This window comes from Vombatus ursinus, unplaced genomic scaffold (genome assembly GCF_900497805.2).
Source record: "Vombatus ursinus unplaced genomic scaffold, bare-nosed wombat genome assembly UNPS02001419.1, whole genome shotgun sequence".
Lineage (NCBI taxonomy): Eukaryota > Metazoa > Chordata > Mammalia > Diprotodontia > Vombatidae > Vombatus > Vombatus ursinus.
Genome location: NW_020941197.1, coordinates 20,583,878 through 20,603,293, shown reverse-complemented (window position 1 = coordinate 20,603,293; position 19,416 = coordinate 20,583,878). Strand labels below are relative to the sequence as shown.

The following is a 19,416-nucleotide window of genomic DNA, read 5'->3' as shown; positions in this document are numbered from 1 at the left end:
CAGAGAGATCCCTGCAGTCCCCCTCAGATCAGCCATTTGATTCCCCCTCAGTCTGTGGGCCAGAAGCTCAGGAGGCAGCTGCCGCCCTGGGGCTGCGCTGGGGAACTGGGGCTGGAACCCCACCATCCTTCTGTCTCACCACCATAGAAACAGATTTTTCCCACTGACCTTCTAAGTTGTCTTTGGCGTTCATGAGTTGAGAAGTCTGGAAACCGCCACAGCTGCTGGTGATTCAATCCTCTGAGGTCTGCTCCAGATTTGCTGCGGCCTGCGTGCCCACGCCGAACTGTGTTCCTCTACCTGCCTGGCGCGATATACCTTTCTGATTAACCATCCAGATTATCTTGGGCTGGAAATTTGTTTCACCCTGTCTTTTTGTGGGTTTTGCTGCTTTAGAATTTGTTTAGAGCCATTTTTTATAGGTATTTGTTGGGGTTTGGGCTACCCACTATATTTTTTTAGTCAAACCAAAACTAGTAACTGAACCCCGAACTCAGCTGTTATTTCCTGGTTCTTTGGATTTTTGCAGCCATTGTTATGCATACCAGAAGTGTACTCTTTCCTCATCTCAACTTTTCAACATCCTTTTTCTTCTTTAAGGCCTCAACTCATGTGCTACCTCCTTTCTGTAACATGTAGAGATTAAGGAGAAAATACATATAGAGACATAGTAAAGGCAAATGTGGAAACTGTGGCCCAGTGCTTTTAATATACAGAATATGAGATGAAGAGAAAAGGAGGAAAATATAAAAGGGAGGCTTGGGGATTAGAGGAGAGAGGATTATACTGGGAGAAAGGGAAAGGGAGAAGTAGAATGGGGTAAATTTTCTCACGTGAAACAGACGAGAAAAGGCTTTTACAGTGGAGGGGAAATGGGGGAAGGGGAAAGGGAATGAGTGAATCTTACTCTCATAGGATTTGGCTTATGGAGGGAATAACATACACAATGGGGTATGGAAATCTATCTTACCCTACAGGAAAATAAGGGGGGAAGGGGACAAGAGAGCAGGGGGTTGATACAGGGCAGGGCAGATTGGACGAGGGGATAATCAAAAGCAAACATTTCTGAGGAGGGACAGGGTCAAAAGAGAGAATAGAATAAATGAGGTGTAGGATAGGATAAAGGGAAATATACTTGGTTTTTCACAACATTTTGCATGACTACACATCTATAACCTGTATTGAGATGCTTGCCTTTTCAGTGAGGGCGGGTGGGGAGAGAGGAAGGGAGAAAATTTGTAACCCAAAGGTTTAAAAATACCTGTTAAAAATAAATAAATAAATAAATAAATGAACATATATATATATATATATATGTATAGAGAGAGAGAGAGAGAGAGAGAGAGAGAGAGATAGAGAGAGAGAGAGTGGGTAAAGAGGAACATAGTGACACAAGGCTGGAAACCTTACTGGAACCAAATTGTAACTGTCAGGCTAAAGCTGTTTTCCAAACTGGGGTACCACAGACCAAAATAATTGGATATTTTCAAATACAAAACCCACAAAAATAATCCATTTTATTCAATAAACACAAAGTTCAAATTAAACCCAATAGAAGATAAACCCGGTTAGTGCCTATCAAATCTTGACATGAGCCTGCAACTGTCAGTAGGTGTAGGCTATTAACACAGACGAGTTGTACCATCAAGGCTTATTGCATTTAAACATTAAATGTCAAAATTTGAAGTTAATCTTTATGTGGAAGCTAAAAATACCATAATAGCTACTATATTCTCAACATCATTCATCCTATAAGCAGTCAACAAGCACTTGCTACATGCCAAACACTGTGCTAAGGGCTAGGTAAAAACTAGTCCCTATCCTCAAAGAGCATACATTCTAAAGGAGAAAATAGCATGTAAATAAATAAATACATATAAGACACACACAGAGTAGATAACAGTACTATCAAAGGACTTAGCAGCTGAAGTGATCAAAAAGCCTCTTAGAAAAGGTGGGATTTGAGATGACCGTTGAGTAAGCATGAAGAGTTGAGGTTGTATGACAGAGGTTTCAGGGCTGAGTAAATGGGACACCAAAAAGCACCAGTGAAGTTCAGAAGAGGGATGAGTTTAGGGGGGAAAGCAATTATTTTTGTTAAGGACAAGTTGAATTTGAGGTAATAATAGCATAACCAGTTCTAGATGTCTAAAAGACACACACAGGAATCTTCTGAATAGAGCTGATTACTAAACCCAGGGGAGCCAATTAGAACATTAAGCCAACAATATTAAAGCAAGAAAGTGGAGATCCAGGATAACAATATAAAAAGCTAGTTTTTTTCTTTTCCACAAAAAGGTGCAAACTTAAGAAATTAAAATAACTACAGAATGTCTGTCAATAATCTTTCTGAATTTTTTTTTAAGAAGTAAAGTGATATCCCTCCATGATGGATAAATAAAGAATGGGTTTAAAAAAATTCATTGAAGCAGCTGAAACTACTACAAGCAAATAAGGTTTAAGTCAAGTCAACAAGTATTTACTAAGCACCTACTAAGTCTCAGGCATTGTGGGCTAAGAACTATGGATACAGGGGCAAGTAGGTGGTGAAGTGGATAGAGTTCCAGTCTTAGAGTCAAGAGGACCTGATTTCAAATCGGGCCTCAGACATTTGACACTTAGTCAATGTATGACCATGGGAAAGTGACTTAATCCTGACCAAAAAGCAAAAAAAAAGAACTATGGATACAAAGAACAGGAAAAAAGTGCCCGTGCTCACAAGGAGCTCAGAAGCAAAAAGGGGACACTACTACATGCAAACAAGATGTACAAAGGGTAAAATGGAGATCAGTTCAGAAGGAAGGCACTAAGGGATATCTGGAAAGGTTTCTAACAAAGATGGGATTTTAGCTGAAACTTAAAGGAAGCCAAGGAAGACAGGAAGTGGCGACGAAAAGGCAGAGAATCTCAGGCATGAGGAACAGCCTGTGAAAATGTTCAGTCAGGAGATGGGAGTGTGTTACAGCCAGAAGAATAGTGTCAATGAACTGTGGTATACATGGTGAGGGAGAAAGAAGACTGAAAAGATAAGAAGAGGCCATGGTATGAAGGCCTTTAAAAACTAAACAAAGAATTTTATTTATACTTGATCCTGGAAGTAACAGGGAGCCAATGGAGTTGACGGCAGTGACATCACTAGAACTGTGCTTTAAGGTCAATTTGACAGCTGAGTGGAGAGAGACTTGAGACAGAGAGACCAAACAGCAAGCAACTGCAGCAGCCTTGGCATGAAGTACTAAGGGTCCACTTTACTGTCAGCAGTAAAGGAGGTGTATAGAAAGGACGTTAGAAACGGAGAATCAACAGAACTTGACAACTAACTAGAAGTGGTGAAAGGAGAGGAAGCAGTCATGGCTGACACCAAGACTGTGTGCCTGAGGGGACAACAGTGCTATCAACAGTAACTGGGTAGAAAGTTAAGAAGTATGGTTTGGGAGGAAAGATAATAAATTCACTTTTGGATATGTTGAACTGAAGATGTCTACTCGACATTCAGCTTTATCATAGGCAATTGGAGATGCATGAATGGAGGACAGAGGTTAGATCTGCAAAGGTCCTCTTCCAGAAGATGATGAATGTATTCATAGTGAAAATACACAAACACAAAGTAGAAAATCCAGATCCACAAAATACAACCCATTACATTTATCATTAGGATTCACAAATAATTTTACTGATGGAGAAAAAAGTTATGTTTGCTTTGTAAAGAGTTTAGTACAATACCTGGTACATAGTAAGTGCTTAATAAATGCTTGTTTCCCCCACACATATGCCCTCCATTCCTCCCCCAAACATAAATGAATAAGGAACTCATCTGCCATGGACAAAAAGATACATTTTGTCTTATTACATCTCATAAGAATATTTAGGGGAAGCTAGGTGGTGGAGTGGATAGAGAACCAGCCCTGAAGTCAGGAGGACCTGAGTTCAAATCCGACCCCAGACACTTGACATTTACTGGCTGTGTGACCCTGGGCAAGTCACTTTACCCCATTGCCTAGCCAGGAAAAAAAACAGAATATTTAATAAACTTGTCTTATTTTGTTTTTTCTCTCGTGTCCCTCAATATACTGGACCATGAAGAAGACTCACCACTCTCCTTTTCTCCCTACTAATATCTCCATAAATAAACTTTCCTCTGTTATCACAATTCTGCAACCTCTCCTCCTTTGAAGTTCACTCCATCTATCTCTATCATGTGTTCCAGATGCTCATTGCTCTATTTATCTGTCTCTAGGTCACTGTCCTGCCTCTTCTAAGCAATGCTTTATCATAGCTTTATTTCCACCCCAACCCCTGCCCTCATACTTAGGGACTATAATATTTATGTCCTCTTAAACACCCTGACCTCCCAATTTTATCAAGCAGAAATACTGGTTAGACTCCCAACACTAATACCTCATATGTGTGTGATAGTAAGCAAGTCATTTAACCTATGAATGACTTATTTTACAGGACTATTGTGGAGAATTGTTCTAAACACTATAAAGTCCAACTCAAATGTCAACACCCATAGGAAGCCCTCTCTAACCTTTATAACCTATATTTTTATCATAGTTATTTGGCATATCACCTACTTGACTATAAAACTCCTTGAAGACAGGTATCATGTCATTTTTAAACTTAGTCTCTCCTCAGAGACTATCAAGTATTCTTACTCTATACAATAAGCATTTAGATATTTCTTACACTGAATTGTCTACAATTGCCAATTCTAGAGACCAATCATTTTTCCCCCTTTTCTAGAATGGTCTTTTCTTTGCCTCTTTCTATCTTACCCATTCTTCAAGGTTACTAAGTCCTCCTACCTTATTGTGAATAGTGAATATTGTGCTGGGTAAGATGTGAAGTTTATAAAGGTCCTTGCCCTCATGTAACTTAATGTCTAGCAGGGGGAATAAACAAATACATATAATACATAAAACATTAGAGAACTGTGAAAAACAAATAGCTTTGTGAAGTTTGACAGGAAAGCTATTCCCATGTCCAGGTTGCTCTAGTCCTCACTGATCTCATTTTCTCAACTCCTATATTATTAAAATCTGTACTACATAAATATGCTATGAGGGTTAATAGGGCATGCCCTGAATCACCTTACTGATGATGCCTCAAAGATAAGTGGTGATAGAAGGGGAAGAAGAGCTCTTGCAGAAGAGCTTTCCTGCTGCCCCCACTATAGTGGTGAGCTGAGACACCAGCTTAAGCTTCTGAACTCCCTCCACACAGAACTGCCAGAAGGAAGGGAGCCAAGGGGAAGGCAGGAAGACAAGATTTCCTCTTCTACCTCTCCAAAGAAGTAATAGCAGCTTGCAAGTAATGCCCAGAGGTGAGTGTCTGAACCAATTACTGACTGCCTTCTGGCCTATTTGTTTTCTGAGCAAAGGTCAGACACTAGAGGTTCTGAGAATGGTCTTTCCTGAATTGAGGAGGTAGTCACCAACTTCCTAAAGAGAGATTTCCTCAGTGCATTTTTGGAGGAGAAAGACAACTACCAGAGCATTACCCTGCATCTAAAGAAGTGAAATGAGAGGGGTGGGGTGATGGTGGGGCTGTACAGAAGAGGTCTGAAGTTTGCCAACCTCACTACGGTCATGAGTATATATGAGTAGACATCTAATGTGAACTGATGTGAAAGGGGATTTTCCAAAAACCCTATCAAAGTGTTTTACCTAGGGAAAGTGGTGAGGCAAGAGGGGAGTGGGGGAGGGTATCTAATGAGCTATTTAATTATTTTATTATAATTTTTCACAGGAGCCATTGACTCCTTTGAATCTTATGATGTCCCATGAGAAATATCCATATTGCAGTTAGTGCCTATGAAGTTAGGGACTCTGTTGACTACATTTGAGGAACCTAGAAAAAGGCATACCTAAATTTTATTTAGGAGACTTCCTCAGGAGTAAAACACTGAGGCAAGAGCAAGGAGACGAAAGAAAGAAACTGTTTCTATTTAGGCCAATGTCTATAGGATATAAGGGAGTCCAGAATTCTGGATGGAGGGAAGAACAGGGCCCAAAGCTCATAAGATTTTACACTGTTCCACGAGTAAGTCATTATTTTCTTCTTAAATGTAAACTTAACCAAATACAATATTTCCACATACAAAAAAAGAACAAGAATGAGACATGCATAAGAAACTTTGAGCTTGTTACATATGGTTTGGTATTTAAGAAGTATACACATATCAATTTTCACAAGGTATTAACAAAACTGCTCTGTTTCTATCTCCTGTACTTTCTTCTTCTGTGTACTTTTTAATACTTTACTCATGCTTTCTTTCTGCATATTCATCACTATCCATTAACCAACTCACCTTAACTCCAACACATATACACATCTTCCCAGCAGAAGCCCTTCCTTGCATTATTAATCAACACACTGGTATGAGAATTCACATCTCAATATGCATCTCTAGATATGAAAACAAAGATAGTCACCAATCAGGAAATTTCTGAAAAAACTATTGTAATGGAATATTGTTATACCATATGAAACTAACCCATGGATTCAGGGAAACATGAGAATACTTGTGACAACTGATGCTGAGTGAAATGAACAGAACCAGAACAATTAATACATTAACAATAATACAAAGAAAAACAAATCTGAAAGATCTCAGAACCCTAAAAAGAACAAACAATGGTGACTTCAAAAGTCTTACTTTCCTCAAATAAATTATAAGCAACTAGAGGACAAAGGACAAATTTTATAACTTCTATATTTCCCACAAAACTTAAGACTACTGAAGATAAGATAGTGCTCAAATAATTATTGATTCATAAGTGATCTGTAGTCTTACTTACATACCATCCTGATAAGTTACATCCTTTCTGCAATACCAGTGATACATCAAGTGAATGGAAAACAAAGTTTTGTACTTATCACACTGAAAAGGTCAAATCCATGGCTCATTTAACTAACTGAAATGCAAAAGACTGGCAGGGAATGTCTTCATAGGAACTACTCTGGACAACTGTAGAGGGCAGCAAAACAACAGTTTTTTTTTTTTCAAGCTGTACATGTTCCTACATTAACTTCAAATTTTTTTTTCAATTTCAATTCCTGAGTCTGGAAAGCTTTTCAACTTTCAGAATGTAAGATCATGTGTTTTTTATATATCCCACAAAGTTCAACAAAACTTCATTAACTGCTTATATATTCTCGAAAGTTTTCACTAATCACAACTAAAACCTGCCATCAGATTCTGATCTTTGTCTTCGGAGCATAGATTTTAAAATGGAAGGGGACCTTTGCATACACACCACTCTCCTCATTTCACAGATCTGAAAACTGAAACCCTGAAGTGACTTGCCCAACACCATTGGGCAAGTAAGCAGCACAATCAGGATTCAGATTCATTTTCTGTGATACTATATGTGAATCAACCGATTTTATAAGCAGACGTTGGCTTCAACATAGCAAAAAAAGTTACTGTTAGCTCTTATGAGATTCTATTTCAATGGATTCATGAGCATATCAGCTAAGAAATATTATGGATGACCAGTGTTTATTGTCCTTACCCAGGTTATAACACTAGCTAAAAAGATTTGACAATATAAAAACCTGTCTCTTATTATAGTTATTGTATAACTCTTACAGGAGAAAAGATAAAGAATCTAACATTTGACTAGACTCTCAGTAGAGTGTGAAATCTAAAAGCCCCCAAATGTCTGTAAGTGTTCTATTTATGAGGGAACCCTTAATATTAACATGGTTAAAAATCATTACTAAGCTGATTAAATTTAACATGCCATCAAGCCCATTCAATTCCGTAATCCTTCAGTTGGCTAGGTATATATATGGAGGAGATACCTCTCAACGTCTATGACAGAGGCGACACAGATGTTACCAATATTACCATGAGTTTTTCCAGTTTGGAGTCTTTTTCCTGTTGAAAGATTAACTCATAGAAATGTTGAGATTTACAGTGGTTAATGTAGCTATTAATGCAAGCAGATGCCAGCACAGTGGGATAAAGGCTGCTGAGTGCTTCCCTGATTGCTCCCCATTACATGCCACCTTTTCTACCCTTAAAGAATGATAAAACTAACGTAGCCATGTTCCATCTCTATGGACCTATTCTCAATCTGCCCCCTACAATGGCAGAGCTTCACTTTTACATTTCTTGCAACAGATGGTACTTCAGATACATACAATCAAAGCAGTTTTAAAGCGGGATCACAAAACTAGATCATAGATTTATCTTTCATTTAGATTTGGTATCTTCTCAGCTTACCACCATGGGTAGCTGTTTCAAAATATAGCTCAGGTAGGCAGGGATTTATTCTTATCTGATAGGCCAAAATGTAAAATGAGTCTCAACTTCAGTCCATTTCCTAGTAGTTGTGACATTAAAATTAACAAGCGACTTACAAAGAGAAGGCCTTAGATATTATTCTATTAATATTCTATGACAAATACAAAGACTTAACAAACTACCACCAGCAAAAGTTTACTTATTTGCTACACAGTTTAAAACTTACAAATTGTACCGGTCATAGAAATTAGTCTCTGAAAGCCTGACCACTGATTTCTCATTTTTATTAAGAATATCCTCATATATATGAAAAGCTAAGTCAATCAGAAAGTACTTATTAGCAATTACTATGTACCTATGCTGTAGGCACTGACTGTGCTAGGTGCTGTAGATATAAGCACAAAGAATAAAACAAATCTTGCATTGTAATAGGGGAGGCCACAAGTAGATATAAAAACATAAACAGCAAAAATAAGTAAATACATACAAAATAGTTTGGGAGGGAAGGCACTAAAAATAGTTGGAAGGCACCAGGAAAAGTTTCATGAAAGAGATGAGCTTCATCTTTAAGGAAGACAGGGATCCTGTGAAGTGGAATAAGGAGAGAGTTCACTCCAGGCACAGGGTACTGTCAAAGACAGAAGATGGGATTGTTGTGAGACGCAAAGCAAAGTGAATTTGAATGGATCACAAAGTGCCTGCAGGAAAGGAAGTAATACCCAATGAAGGAGCAATAGCCAATGGGGATGAAAGAAAGACTGAGGTTTTAAAAACTAAACAAGAGTATTGTGTAACTTCTAATTTCTTATATATACTTGGTTTATTCCACCTGCCCTTCCTGACTTCATTTTCTTAATTGTTATTTTCAACTGCTTCCTCCTAAGCACATTGAGGACTGGAGACCAAATGGGATAACCACACAGGCATCATTACAAAAGAATCTGTTACAGAAATACTGACAATTCATATTCATTTTTGCCTGTCCTTTTTTACCTTGGAGTTTAAACTACAATTACTTGGGATGATGTGGTTTAGATGAGTACCACCCTGTAAGTTTTCTGCAAACTCCTTCTCCCCCTTCATTCTGCTTTATAAGGTGATGCTACACAATTTTTCACCATCCTCCATAACAGTTTGTAAATGAGTTTACATTATAAACTACTACTATCGGTGGCTTCTGTGCTATATGGTGAAATCAAATGTTTACTGGATGAGGTGGGCTGCTGACCTCCTCACACCTGTGTTTTAAATTTCTCTATGAAAAGGTGATAGAGTATATATATTGTCCTATTTTTCAATTTGGAGTGTTAACAGCATGTTCCAAGAAATCATACCAGAGCTGTTATAACGCTGACTTCTCATCCGTAGCATTTCTTAGAACTTATTGCTGACTTTGATCACTGGTCCAAACTAGTCAATCACGTGCAAACAGAGCTGTTTCAGAAATGGTACCCACATTGGAACCCAGTGGTTTTTTAATTTTATTTATTTTTATTCTGAACTTATAAAAGGGATATTTCAATATATTTATAAAAGAAAAAAGGGACAAAGGACTGCACATGACACCGCAGTTCTCTATTATACAGTTTACTTTTCAAATATATAGTGTTTAACCTGTTACTTGCAAAGCTGACTTGCTTGTCTGTAGTTCTTTCTGGCCTTCCTTCTATTCTCTTCTCCAGACTTTTTTTTTTAAAGATATCAATGACCTTTTTTTTCTCTTTTCTTTTTCTGCCCTGTCCTTATCATCTCAACCTCCCACTCCACCAATGGGGGAAAAAAAAGCCCTAGTAACAAATACGCAGTCAAGCAAAATTAATTCCCACACTGCACATGTCTAAAAATGTATATTCATTCTGCATCCTGATTCCATCATCTTTCTGTCAAGAAGTGGACAGCATATCATACCATAGTTGCTCGCTGCATTGATCAAAAATCCTCAAGGTGTTCATGTTTTTTTTTTTTCTTCATAATTCTGCTATATAAAATTGTTCTCCTGGTTCTTCTCACTTCACTCTACATCAGTTTACACAAGACTTCCCAGATTTAAATGAAAATATCAATTTCTACATTTCTTGTAATGCAATAAGATTTTACTTTTTTCATATACCATAATATAGTTAACTATTCCCAAATATTGTATGTATGGGTCCTTTTCCTGTCTTTTATCTCTTTGGTAGTAGTGTCAATGGGTCTAAAGGCATATAATGTAGTAACTCTGGGGGCACAGTTTCAAATTGCTTTAAATAATATTTAGATCAATTCATAGCTCCAACAATAGTATGTTATTGTGCCGGCTTTCCTGCAGCCCCTCCAACAACTGTCATTTTCCTTGTTTGTCATCTTTAAACTGATGGGTAGGAGAAGGTAAGAACCTGCACTGGTTCAATTTGAATTTAGTGATCTGAAGCACTTTTTCATATGGCTCTTGATAGCTTATATTATCTTCCTTTCAAAACTGCTTATTTATATTATTTGACTTTATCTTTTGAGAAATTAACTAGTCATTTTCTTTCTGTTACAACATAGTCAATTTTATTTTTATGTGTGTTATCTTTTTCTATCCATGGACAATGATAACTAAGAAATTTAAAGGAATTCTCTGGCTAAGAGTATGATATGCTCCTTGTCTTCAAGGAAATGTAGATGAATATATGCACCAAATAAATAGTTTAACAATAAACATAATCATATGAAAGAAGGAAAACATCACTATTGAGTCAACAAGCATTTATTAATCACCTATTACATGCGAGGCACACATAAGGAGAAGGAGGTTCTAAACACGGGGAGGTGTTCAGTGAAAATGTCCAGTCAGGAGATAATGTGTTTTGTGTGAGGAACAGAAAGGAGGTGTCACTGGATCACAGAGTTCTTGGAGGGGAGTGAGGTGTAAGTATACTATAAAGGTGGGAAGGGTGAAGGTTATGAAGAACCTTAAAAACCTGAGGATTTTATATTAGACCCTTGAGGTAAGAGGAAGCCATTGCAGTTTATTGAATAGGAGAATTGACATATGTTAGAGTGGCCTAGGAAAGCTTCATGGGAAAGATAACTATAATTTAAACAGGTGGATTAGGAAGAGGGAATTTCAAGTAATATGAATCAAAATTGAGTACTGATGATCTATTTCAGACAGTCGTTCCACCAAGCTAAAACAGAAATATCAAGAATCACCTCATTCACAAAGTGAGTTTCTACGTTTTCAGACTTGGTCAAATAACCAAATGAAATTATATCAACTTTTTCAAGAACTATTCTCATTACCAGATCTTTAATTGGGCATGAGATAGGCTGTTGGTGTGCCTTTCTTCTTAAATGCTGCCCTCTACTGGGTGAAACACCCAACTGGCTTCAGAATGAATTAACAAAACAAGGTGAGCGCAGTAATGACAAAGGCTAAGAAACTTCTAACTGAAATGCTGCTTATAGGCAAAGTTTTGGAAAAGTTTCATTTGTTTAACTCTCACCCATCTGTGCATTAATGTGTCAATTTACTATCATACTCCAAAGTATTAAAACAAATTAGTTTCATATTAGTTATCCAGGCATCGAAAAGTCAGAGATGATGCTTTTGTATGCTTGCCTCGGAAACATGAATTCTTAAGTTATTCAGTAGGCAAACTGCCCTTATTGAACCAGTCCTATATTTCCCTGTTTGTCTAAATAGAAAATGAATACACTACAAGAAGCAAGGACTGCTAGCACCCACTCATTCGTATCAACAAGCAATGATTAAGCCCCTTCTACAGGCACTAGGGAGACAAAAGCAAAACAATCTCTGTCATCAATGAGCTTATAGTCAATTGCAGATGATAGTGTATACAAAATGTATGTATATATACAAAATAAATGCAAGGTGGTTTTTTGTTTGGTGGGGGGGCAGGGAAGAGCAGATCTAGTAGCTGCAGAGATCAGGAAAAGGCTTCATGGATATTGTGGCACTTCAGATTTAAATGAAACTAGGATTGCCAGATTATTGAATAAAAATTATTAAGGCCACAATATAAACAGTTCTTTTCAAAATTATCACAGTAGATGGGCAAACGACCCATGCACTGGTTAATAACTGAGATACTATCCAAATGTTTTTCATGGAGATTATATGGCCATCTCAGACTTTTCTGTCTTAACATGTTTACTATACTACATGAACAAATCAATTATAATCACCCCCCCCAAAAAAAATCACCATAAATTTTCATCAGAAAAAGAATAAGAAATTCAATGAAAGCTTTGGAAATATTCTTTATGAGGCCAAAAGTAAAGGAAAGACAAAACAAACCACCATCTAAGAAAACCAATTATTTACATTCACTGCCCTCGTCTCTGAATTGGAAAGGCTGCCAGACAAAGTCCAAATAATCCCATTTAATTTAAGAATAATAGTAATCTAATTTCATTCCACAATTTGCACTTAATTATAAATTACACTTCTCTTCAATACTTGGAAATATCCATATATTATTTTAAAAATACTGCTGTGATCAACTTTCAGGAAACTGGCCAAAACATCTATAACATACAATAATTATTGTTCACCAACTTTATATTTTTATCTGTGAAGTGATTCTAAAACTAATTCCAAACCTTCAATTTAATTTCAATTATAAACCTTACTTTTCTTCATTAATCACAAGTAAAAAATCAAAAGTTCTATTCCCCAACTATAGCCCTAATTGAAAGGATGTTAAAATATGTTTAAAAATTAAGTGTGGGTAGATATTAAATCCTCTTAAACTCTATTTCTAGTTTGGAAACAAGTAGTGGTAGGTGACAGGGTTAAGGTTTAGCTCATCCAGCTTGTACTTAATTCCCCTTCCCAATCAATACAAGAAAAAAACATAAGATCATCTGTCTAAGAACTTGGAAGGGGACCTCAGAATCCAATGCCCTAATTTTACAGCCAAGGAAAATGAGATGCAAAGGATGAAAGTGACTTGTCCACAGTCATCCAACAAGTAAATCACATACAGATTATGAAGCCGAGTCTTCTGACTCTACATTGTAGGAAGGACCCCAACAAATGGAGGAAATCAATATAATAAAGTTGGATGTATTGTGATTACGGTTCTTAATGACAGATGATGTCTCAAAACCATAAGCTCCCAGTTTTGAGAGGCCTTTTGAAGGCTTTCTCAGTAATCAAATCTCAGTAATCAAAAGATTAATTTCTGTTCAGTAAAGCTAATATAATCTTGAGAAGTATGGATCTGTATGTGCAAAGTATTCCCACAGAATATTTTATTTCCTCTGAAGATGGCAGATGCTAATGAGACAACAGAAAATTGTCAATTTATGTAATTCTAAATCTGAATTTGGTAATTCAAGAATCTTAAAATGCCATCTAATAGTGATCTATACATAATCTGTGGTTAAATTAAAAGCCTCAAACCTCTTATATCCTTAAGATTACTGATTCCTTGAAAGATACTTCAAGAATCCCTAAATTCCAGGGGCACTAGGTGGCGCAGTAGATAGAGCATGGGCCCTAGATTCATGAGGACCTGAGTTCAAATCCGGCCTCAGACACTTAATACTTACTAGCTGTGTGACCCTGGGCAAGTCACTTAACCCCAACTGCCTCACCAAAAAGAAAAAAGAAAAAAAGAATCCCTAAATTCCAACTGGATATTGTCAGTTTCTTCCTTAGCTAAACTTTTTTTTTATCTCACCCAAATAGATAATAAAGCATTCTATACTTAATAGGTCCATATAATAAACATTTGCTAAATTATTCCTCCCTTCTTCAAAGAATACTGTTTCTAGTTTTACCAGATGCTAATATTCACCATATCTGTTCATCAGCAGAGCATCATTTTGTAAAGCATCAGGTTGAACTTTATTTCTTGATACATATAGAGAAAACAGGTTCTTTTCCTACTATTCATTCTTCCAATACAAATTAAAATCTTCTTTTGAAATTAAACTTAAAATACCTTCTCCATATATAAAATCCCTTAGAATTATTCTATATCATTTAACATTTATTAAACACCTACTATGTGCCAGACACTGTGTTAAGTGCTGAAGATACAAAAAAAAAAAGACTCCCCTGTCCTCAAGGAGCTTACAATCTAATGGGGGAGAAAACATGTAAACAAATATACACAAAGCAAGCTATAAAGGATAAACAGGAGATAATTAGCAAAAGGAAGGGAAGGCTTCCTGCAGATATCACAATATCACACCCTATACTTACAAATAAATCTTTAAGTGCTTTGATTTGCAGTCACTAAATCTGAATAAATTATCCAAAATCTGATCATTAAAGTACAAGAAAAAAGAAAATACTTAAAAAAAAAAACCTTTCCTTTGTTTTATGAAAAAATTTCACTGAACCAAAACTATATTCCTTCTCCAAAAGAAAAAATTTGGACTTTACTAAACGCTTTCTATCTAACATTTCACCTAACAGTCTTTATAAGTATTAATTACTTGTGCCTATCTAACACAGCGCCTCACACATAGCTGATATTTAAACATATGTAAAAGAAATGAAAGAAATAAGTAAAATGTTATCTCTACAAGTTTAGAAAAATACATTAAATACTTCAGTGTTTTATATAATTAATGAATATTGGGAATGTAGATTTTCACACCAGCAAGATTATAAAAAATGACATCTATGATAATTATGAAATTTTTAAAAATTATGGATTATGACTATCAAGCATCAAGTTGACATGCAATGTATGTTGTAGTTATACCATAAATTGTGTAAAAATGGATTATAGTTTCTGATAGAAATAACTTCTATAAGTTCTTAGTGAAGCTTATGAACCCCTTCTTAGAAAGTTTTTAAATGTATAAAATATATGATTACAAAGTTAAGTAAATATAAAAGTTATCAAAATATTTTTTTAAAATAAAAAAGTTCACAGACCACAGGTTAAGAATCCTTGTTCTATATCTACCACTGAAAATAATGATGGCTCATGTGAAAACATAGGAGACTCACTATATAGGGTTAAAAAGAAAAGAGCAGGTATCTACTAAATACCTATAAAGAATAAAAGACCCCTTTGCATTTTAAGTTGCAAACCACCTGCATTTATATTAAATATTATAAATGTAATGTTGGAGATGTATTGTAAACATTAATGTAACCAAACAAAAAACAAAATGAGAAAATGTTTTAGTAGGGTGTGTATTTTAAAAGGAACAGTACTAAAGGACTAGAATTCTTTCAACAAACCAAGAAATGTTTATCACAAAAATTAAGTGGTTAAGTACAAAACTATTCCTATTCCCCGTCTTTGCCCCAACTTCTATTATTAAATATAGAAATAAAATAGAATAAATTGGGCAAGTAAGTATAAGTAGGTTATTCTTTTGCTACTCTCTGAGGCTTAGTTCCACCAGTCTCCTTCAACTATTTGTTCTACTCCAAATTTAATAGACTCCTCATGCAGATTTTCTAACCACTTGATCAGGAAATAAAACAGACTATCTTGACATATGGTACAGTATTACAGGTAATTTGGAAGATTGGAAGATCTTTATATCATTAAAAAAAAAAACTTGCTGACTGTCAAGAGATCCTCACCAACCTTCTCTTCCCTTATATCTAAACTCTACCACTACTGCTTAAAATAAATGGGAAAAAAATTAACAGAAGCCAACACTAATAGTAAACTAATGATTTTGACAAGGATGAAAGATATAAATTTGGAGCTAATTTATTATAAAACCAGAAGATGCTGTAAAACCAACTAGTTAGAAATATTCAATCATTTTTAAAAGCCTTTAAAGATTGCTAACCAACTAAAATGTTCAATTAAAAATGTAATTTCCCCAATGAAAAAGAAAATGCATGCAAAAGAGAACAAAATGATTCATCATCAATTCAACAAACAAGGGCTCCCACTACATGAGAGGCACATTATGATAAACCAATTAACACTGTTCAGAGTTTTGTGGGATTTGTTTTTTGTCCTATCACTTGTTAAAAAATATTCAAAAACTCGTTGATATAACAGGAAAAAAAACAACAGGAACTTTAGTTTGTTATTGGCCCAGGTAAGACAATGCCAAACGTGTATACATATTTTAAAGAGCAATACTGAGAAGATATACTGCATGTGCTGAAACAAGACAATATGATGAAAATGTATAGCTTTTAATCAGAATCATCTTTCAAGATGAGTCAACTCAGATATCAACCAATAAGCATGTACTGACTGACCTGTATATATATAAAGTCAACAACTTACTTTTTAAAAATTTCAAGTGTCCTCACTTAGCAGGAATTCGTAAGTCAGGCCTACTTTTCAAAAGACTAAATTCTAAAACTGAGGGAATAGAAAAACTCTCAGAAAACCAGATAAATTTAGGTGACCTAACCCTACCACAGTTCAGGAAAAAAAAAAAACTATTTGAATGAAAAAAAGTGGAGTCTGTATACAGGGTGTCCCAAAAGTCTTAGTGCATTTTAACTTATAAAAGCTTACTTTTTTTAAAAAGAGCTCAAAATGCACTAAGACTTTTGAGTACTGTGTATGTTTTGAAAGTGGAGTTGTGTATCCAATAACTTTAAAGTAAAAAGCCTTAAAGAAAAACCTATAAAACATTATATATACTTATATTGAATGAACACAGGAAAGAGATTTGCTGGTGCTTGAAAACAAAATAACAAGTTCCTCAAAAAACACCTGCACACTGAAGAAAAACTAATTTTTTTTTTCTATGTGCAGACCAATGTGTTCCTTCAAAAGGCAATCAACACTTCACTTGCACAAATACTGTGAAAAGGTTATGCAAGTCCCTATCCTTGTATCAGCTGGTGTCACAGTCTTGATTGGGGCACTTGCCTAACCAGATCTCCTTTTTTCCTGAGATAAATATTATTGTCCTTCAGTCTCTACTACACACCATTATAATAAAGATGTAACAAATTTTTGGGTTATAATTCGAAACATCGGTCACTCAAAAAATCAGAACTCTGGGAACATAATTAAACTAATACAGGTAAGAACATCATTGATATTTATGTCTTCAAGGTTTTCCCGAATTGCAGAAGAAAGAAAAATTTCATTTTGTAAAATTAAGGACAAACCACCGACCCCATCATGCTGAAACACCTTAGTCAAAAACAGCTTGTTAATTCATTACACTGCAAGAGACGCGGTGACAGACTGGCAGTGGGAGTTCACTGCCTATAAGGGGCACTCAATCTCTGCAAGATAACTTTGGCCCCCGCACAACCACAGGGGCACAGCTGCCTCTGAGGATCTTCTCTTTCCTCCAAATCACACTATTCACCAAATCAACATTTACCTAGCAAAACTCTCAACTGTGTCCTTAAAACTGACAACCACCAACAGCAGCCTGCATCCACCCATCACAGATTTTTTCTTGGGGGTGGGGAGGGGAATAGACCTAAGTTTCTATTACTACCGCTCCCCACCAAAAATCTCCAGCAGCCTTTAGAATAAGAGATGGATAAGGATTTAAACAATCTCCAAAGACCGTGGGGGGGGGGGGGGGGGGGGAGGGGGGGGGGGGGGTAGAAGGGAGATAGGGCAAAGGGACAGAAATCCTTTTCCACTCCACAGCACAAGAGGCAGTTATTTTTGAACAAGAACCAACAATAAGGTCTCTAGCCTCACACTCCTGGGAACACATGAAAACTACAAACTACAAGCATCCAGCGCCATCACTCACATGTTGGTGGAGAAACTGATCTAAAACTAATTCGTAAAACTAGAGACTAATTTATAAGAAAATAAGAAGGCTTGGGAGGAGGGGAAAGACTGAGATGCTGAAGGGTGAGGGGGGGTTAGTTAGGCAGCTGGTGCAAATGGGCATTTAAAAAAAAAAAGCATAACTCCAGGGGACACAGGACTTGTCGGAAGAGGGAAAGCAGACAGTGGGGTGGAAAGGCGGGGGTGGGTGTGGAGAGAAGGAAAGAGGGGTGTGTGTGTGCGTGTGTGTGTGTGTCGGGGGGGGTCCCAAAACCAGTGGAACAGTGGTGGGCGGAAGGAAGAGGTGAGTGTAGGGGATGCTGCAGGGGTGACTAAGCCGATGCTGCCCGACTCCAGGACGGAGAAGAGAGCCAAACTACATCCCTATTCAGGCTCCTGGGTCTCTATCTGTTTCTAAGGATTTCTTGCAAGGGAGCCCGAGATCCGCAGGAAGGAATAGGGAAGATGTGGGTCAGGAGGAGAAAAAATGAGGGAGAAGGCTGCAGCTTCATCCTACTCTTGTTCCCGTCCCCCCCCCCCCCCTCTGGCTCCAGCACCTGAGAGAGAAAGTAACGGTCCCGAGGAACACGGGAAAGAACCCTTCCCACACCAACGAAGCAAGTCTAAGCACTAAGAGGAATAAATAAAACAAATAAATAAAACTCCCGCAAAGGGAGCCGGGCGGAGCCTGGTATCGAGGGATAAACTGGAGAAGGAGAGGCTGGGTGGAGACGCCTTCCTCCGGAGCCCACCTCCCCAGGCCGGCTCTGGAGCTAGGGGCCCCCCGCCCAGATGCATGCACACACACGCAGACACACAGACACCGGGGCGCGCGCCCCCTTGCACACTTCTCACACTTCGGCGGGGAGCGCGCGCCCGCGCGCGCCCCGAGGAGCCGCCGGAGCAAGTCCTCGCCGCGCACCGGGGCAAAAGTTTCCAGCCAAAGTCCGCCGCCCCCACCGCGCCTCCAACCGCCGACCCCCAACCGCCTCCCGCCATGGGGCCCCGAGCTCCCCGGCCGGCACCCCGGGGAGGACCGGCGGCTCCGCCCGCTCTCCCAGCCCCGGGCTCCGGTTTCACCTACCGCAGAACCGGGAAAAGAAGAACAGCGGGAAGAGCAGCAACAGCAGCAGCGGCGGCGGCAGCGGGAAGAGCTGGGCTCCGGGGGCAGAAGCGGAGGAAAGTTGTGCTTTGCCGCCTCCGGGATACGGCGGTGCCGGCCCCGGGGTCCGCGCCATCCCCCTAACCCTCCCCCCGGCGCCCGGCCCTCCCGCCCCCCCTGCCCGCCTCTACTGGCCCCGGCGCCTCGGGCTCCGGGCAGCGGCGGCCGCGGCCGCGGCAGCTCCGCCGCGCGCGCCTCCAACTCGCTCCGGTCGGGCCCCCGCCGTCGCCGTCGCCGCCGGGTGACACTGAGCCGAGCGCTCGCTGCTGCCTCGACTTCGTCGTCGCCGACGCCGCTGCTGAGGCTGAGGC

At 38.3% G+C, this 19,416-nt stretch overlaps 1 protein-coding gene across 3 annotated transcripts in view; it reads right to left on the bottom strand.

Annotated features, from left to right (window-relative positions):
* Positions 1–19,182, bottom strand: part of NECTIN3 (nectin cell adhesion molecule 3) — a 183,103-nt gene extending 163,921 nt beyond the window's left edge. For all 3 annotated transcript variants that reach the window (XM_027868027.1, XM_027868035.1, XM_027868026.1), the window contains exon 1: positions 19,028–19,182. In XM_027868027.1, coding sequence (XP_027723828.1) covers positions 19,028–19,181 — 154 coding nt within the window. In that variant the 5' untranslated portion in view covers position 19,182. The remainder of the gene's footprint in view (positions 1–19,027) is intronic.
* Between the last annotated feature and the right edge of the window lie 234 nt (positions 19,183–19,416).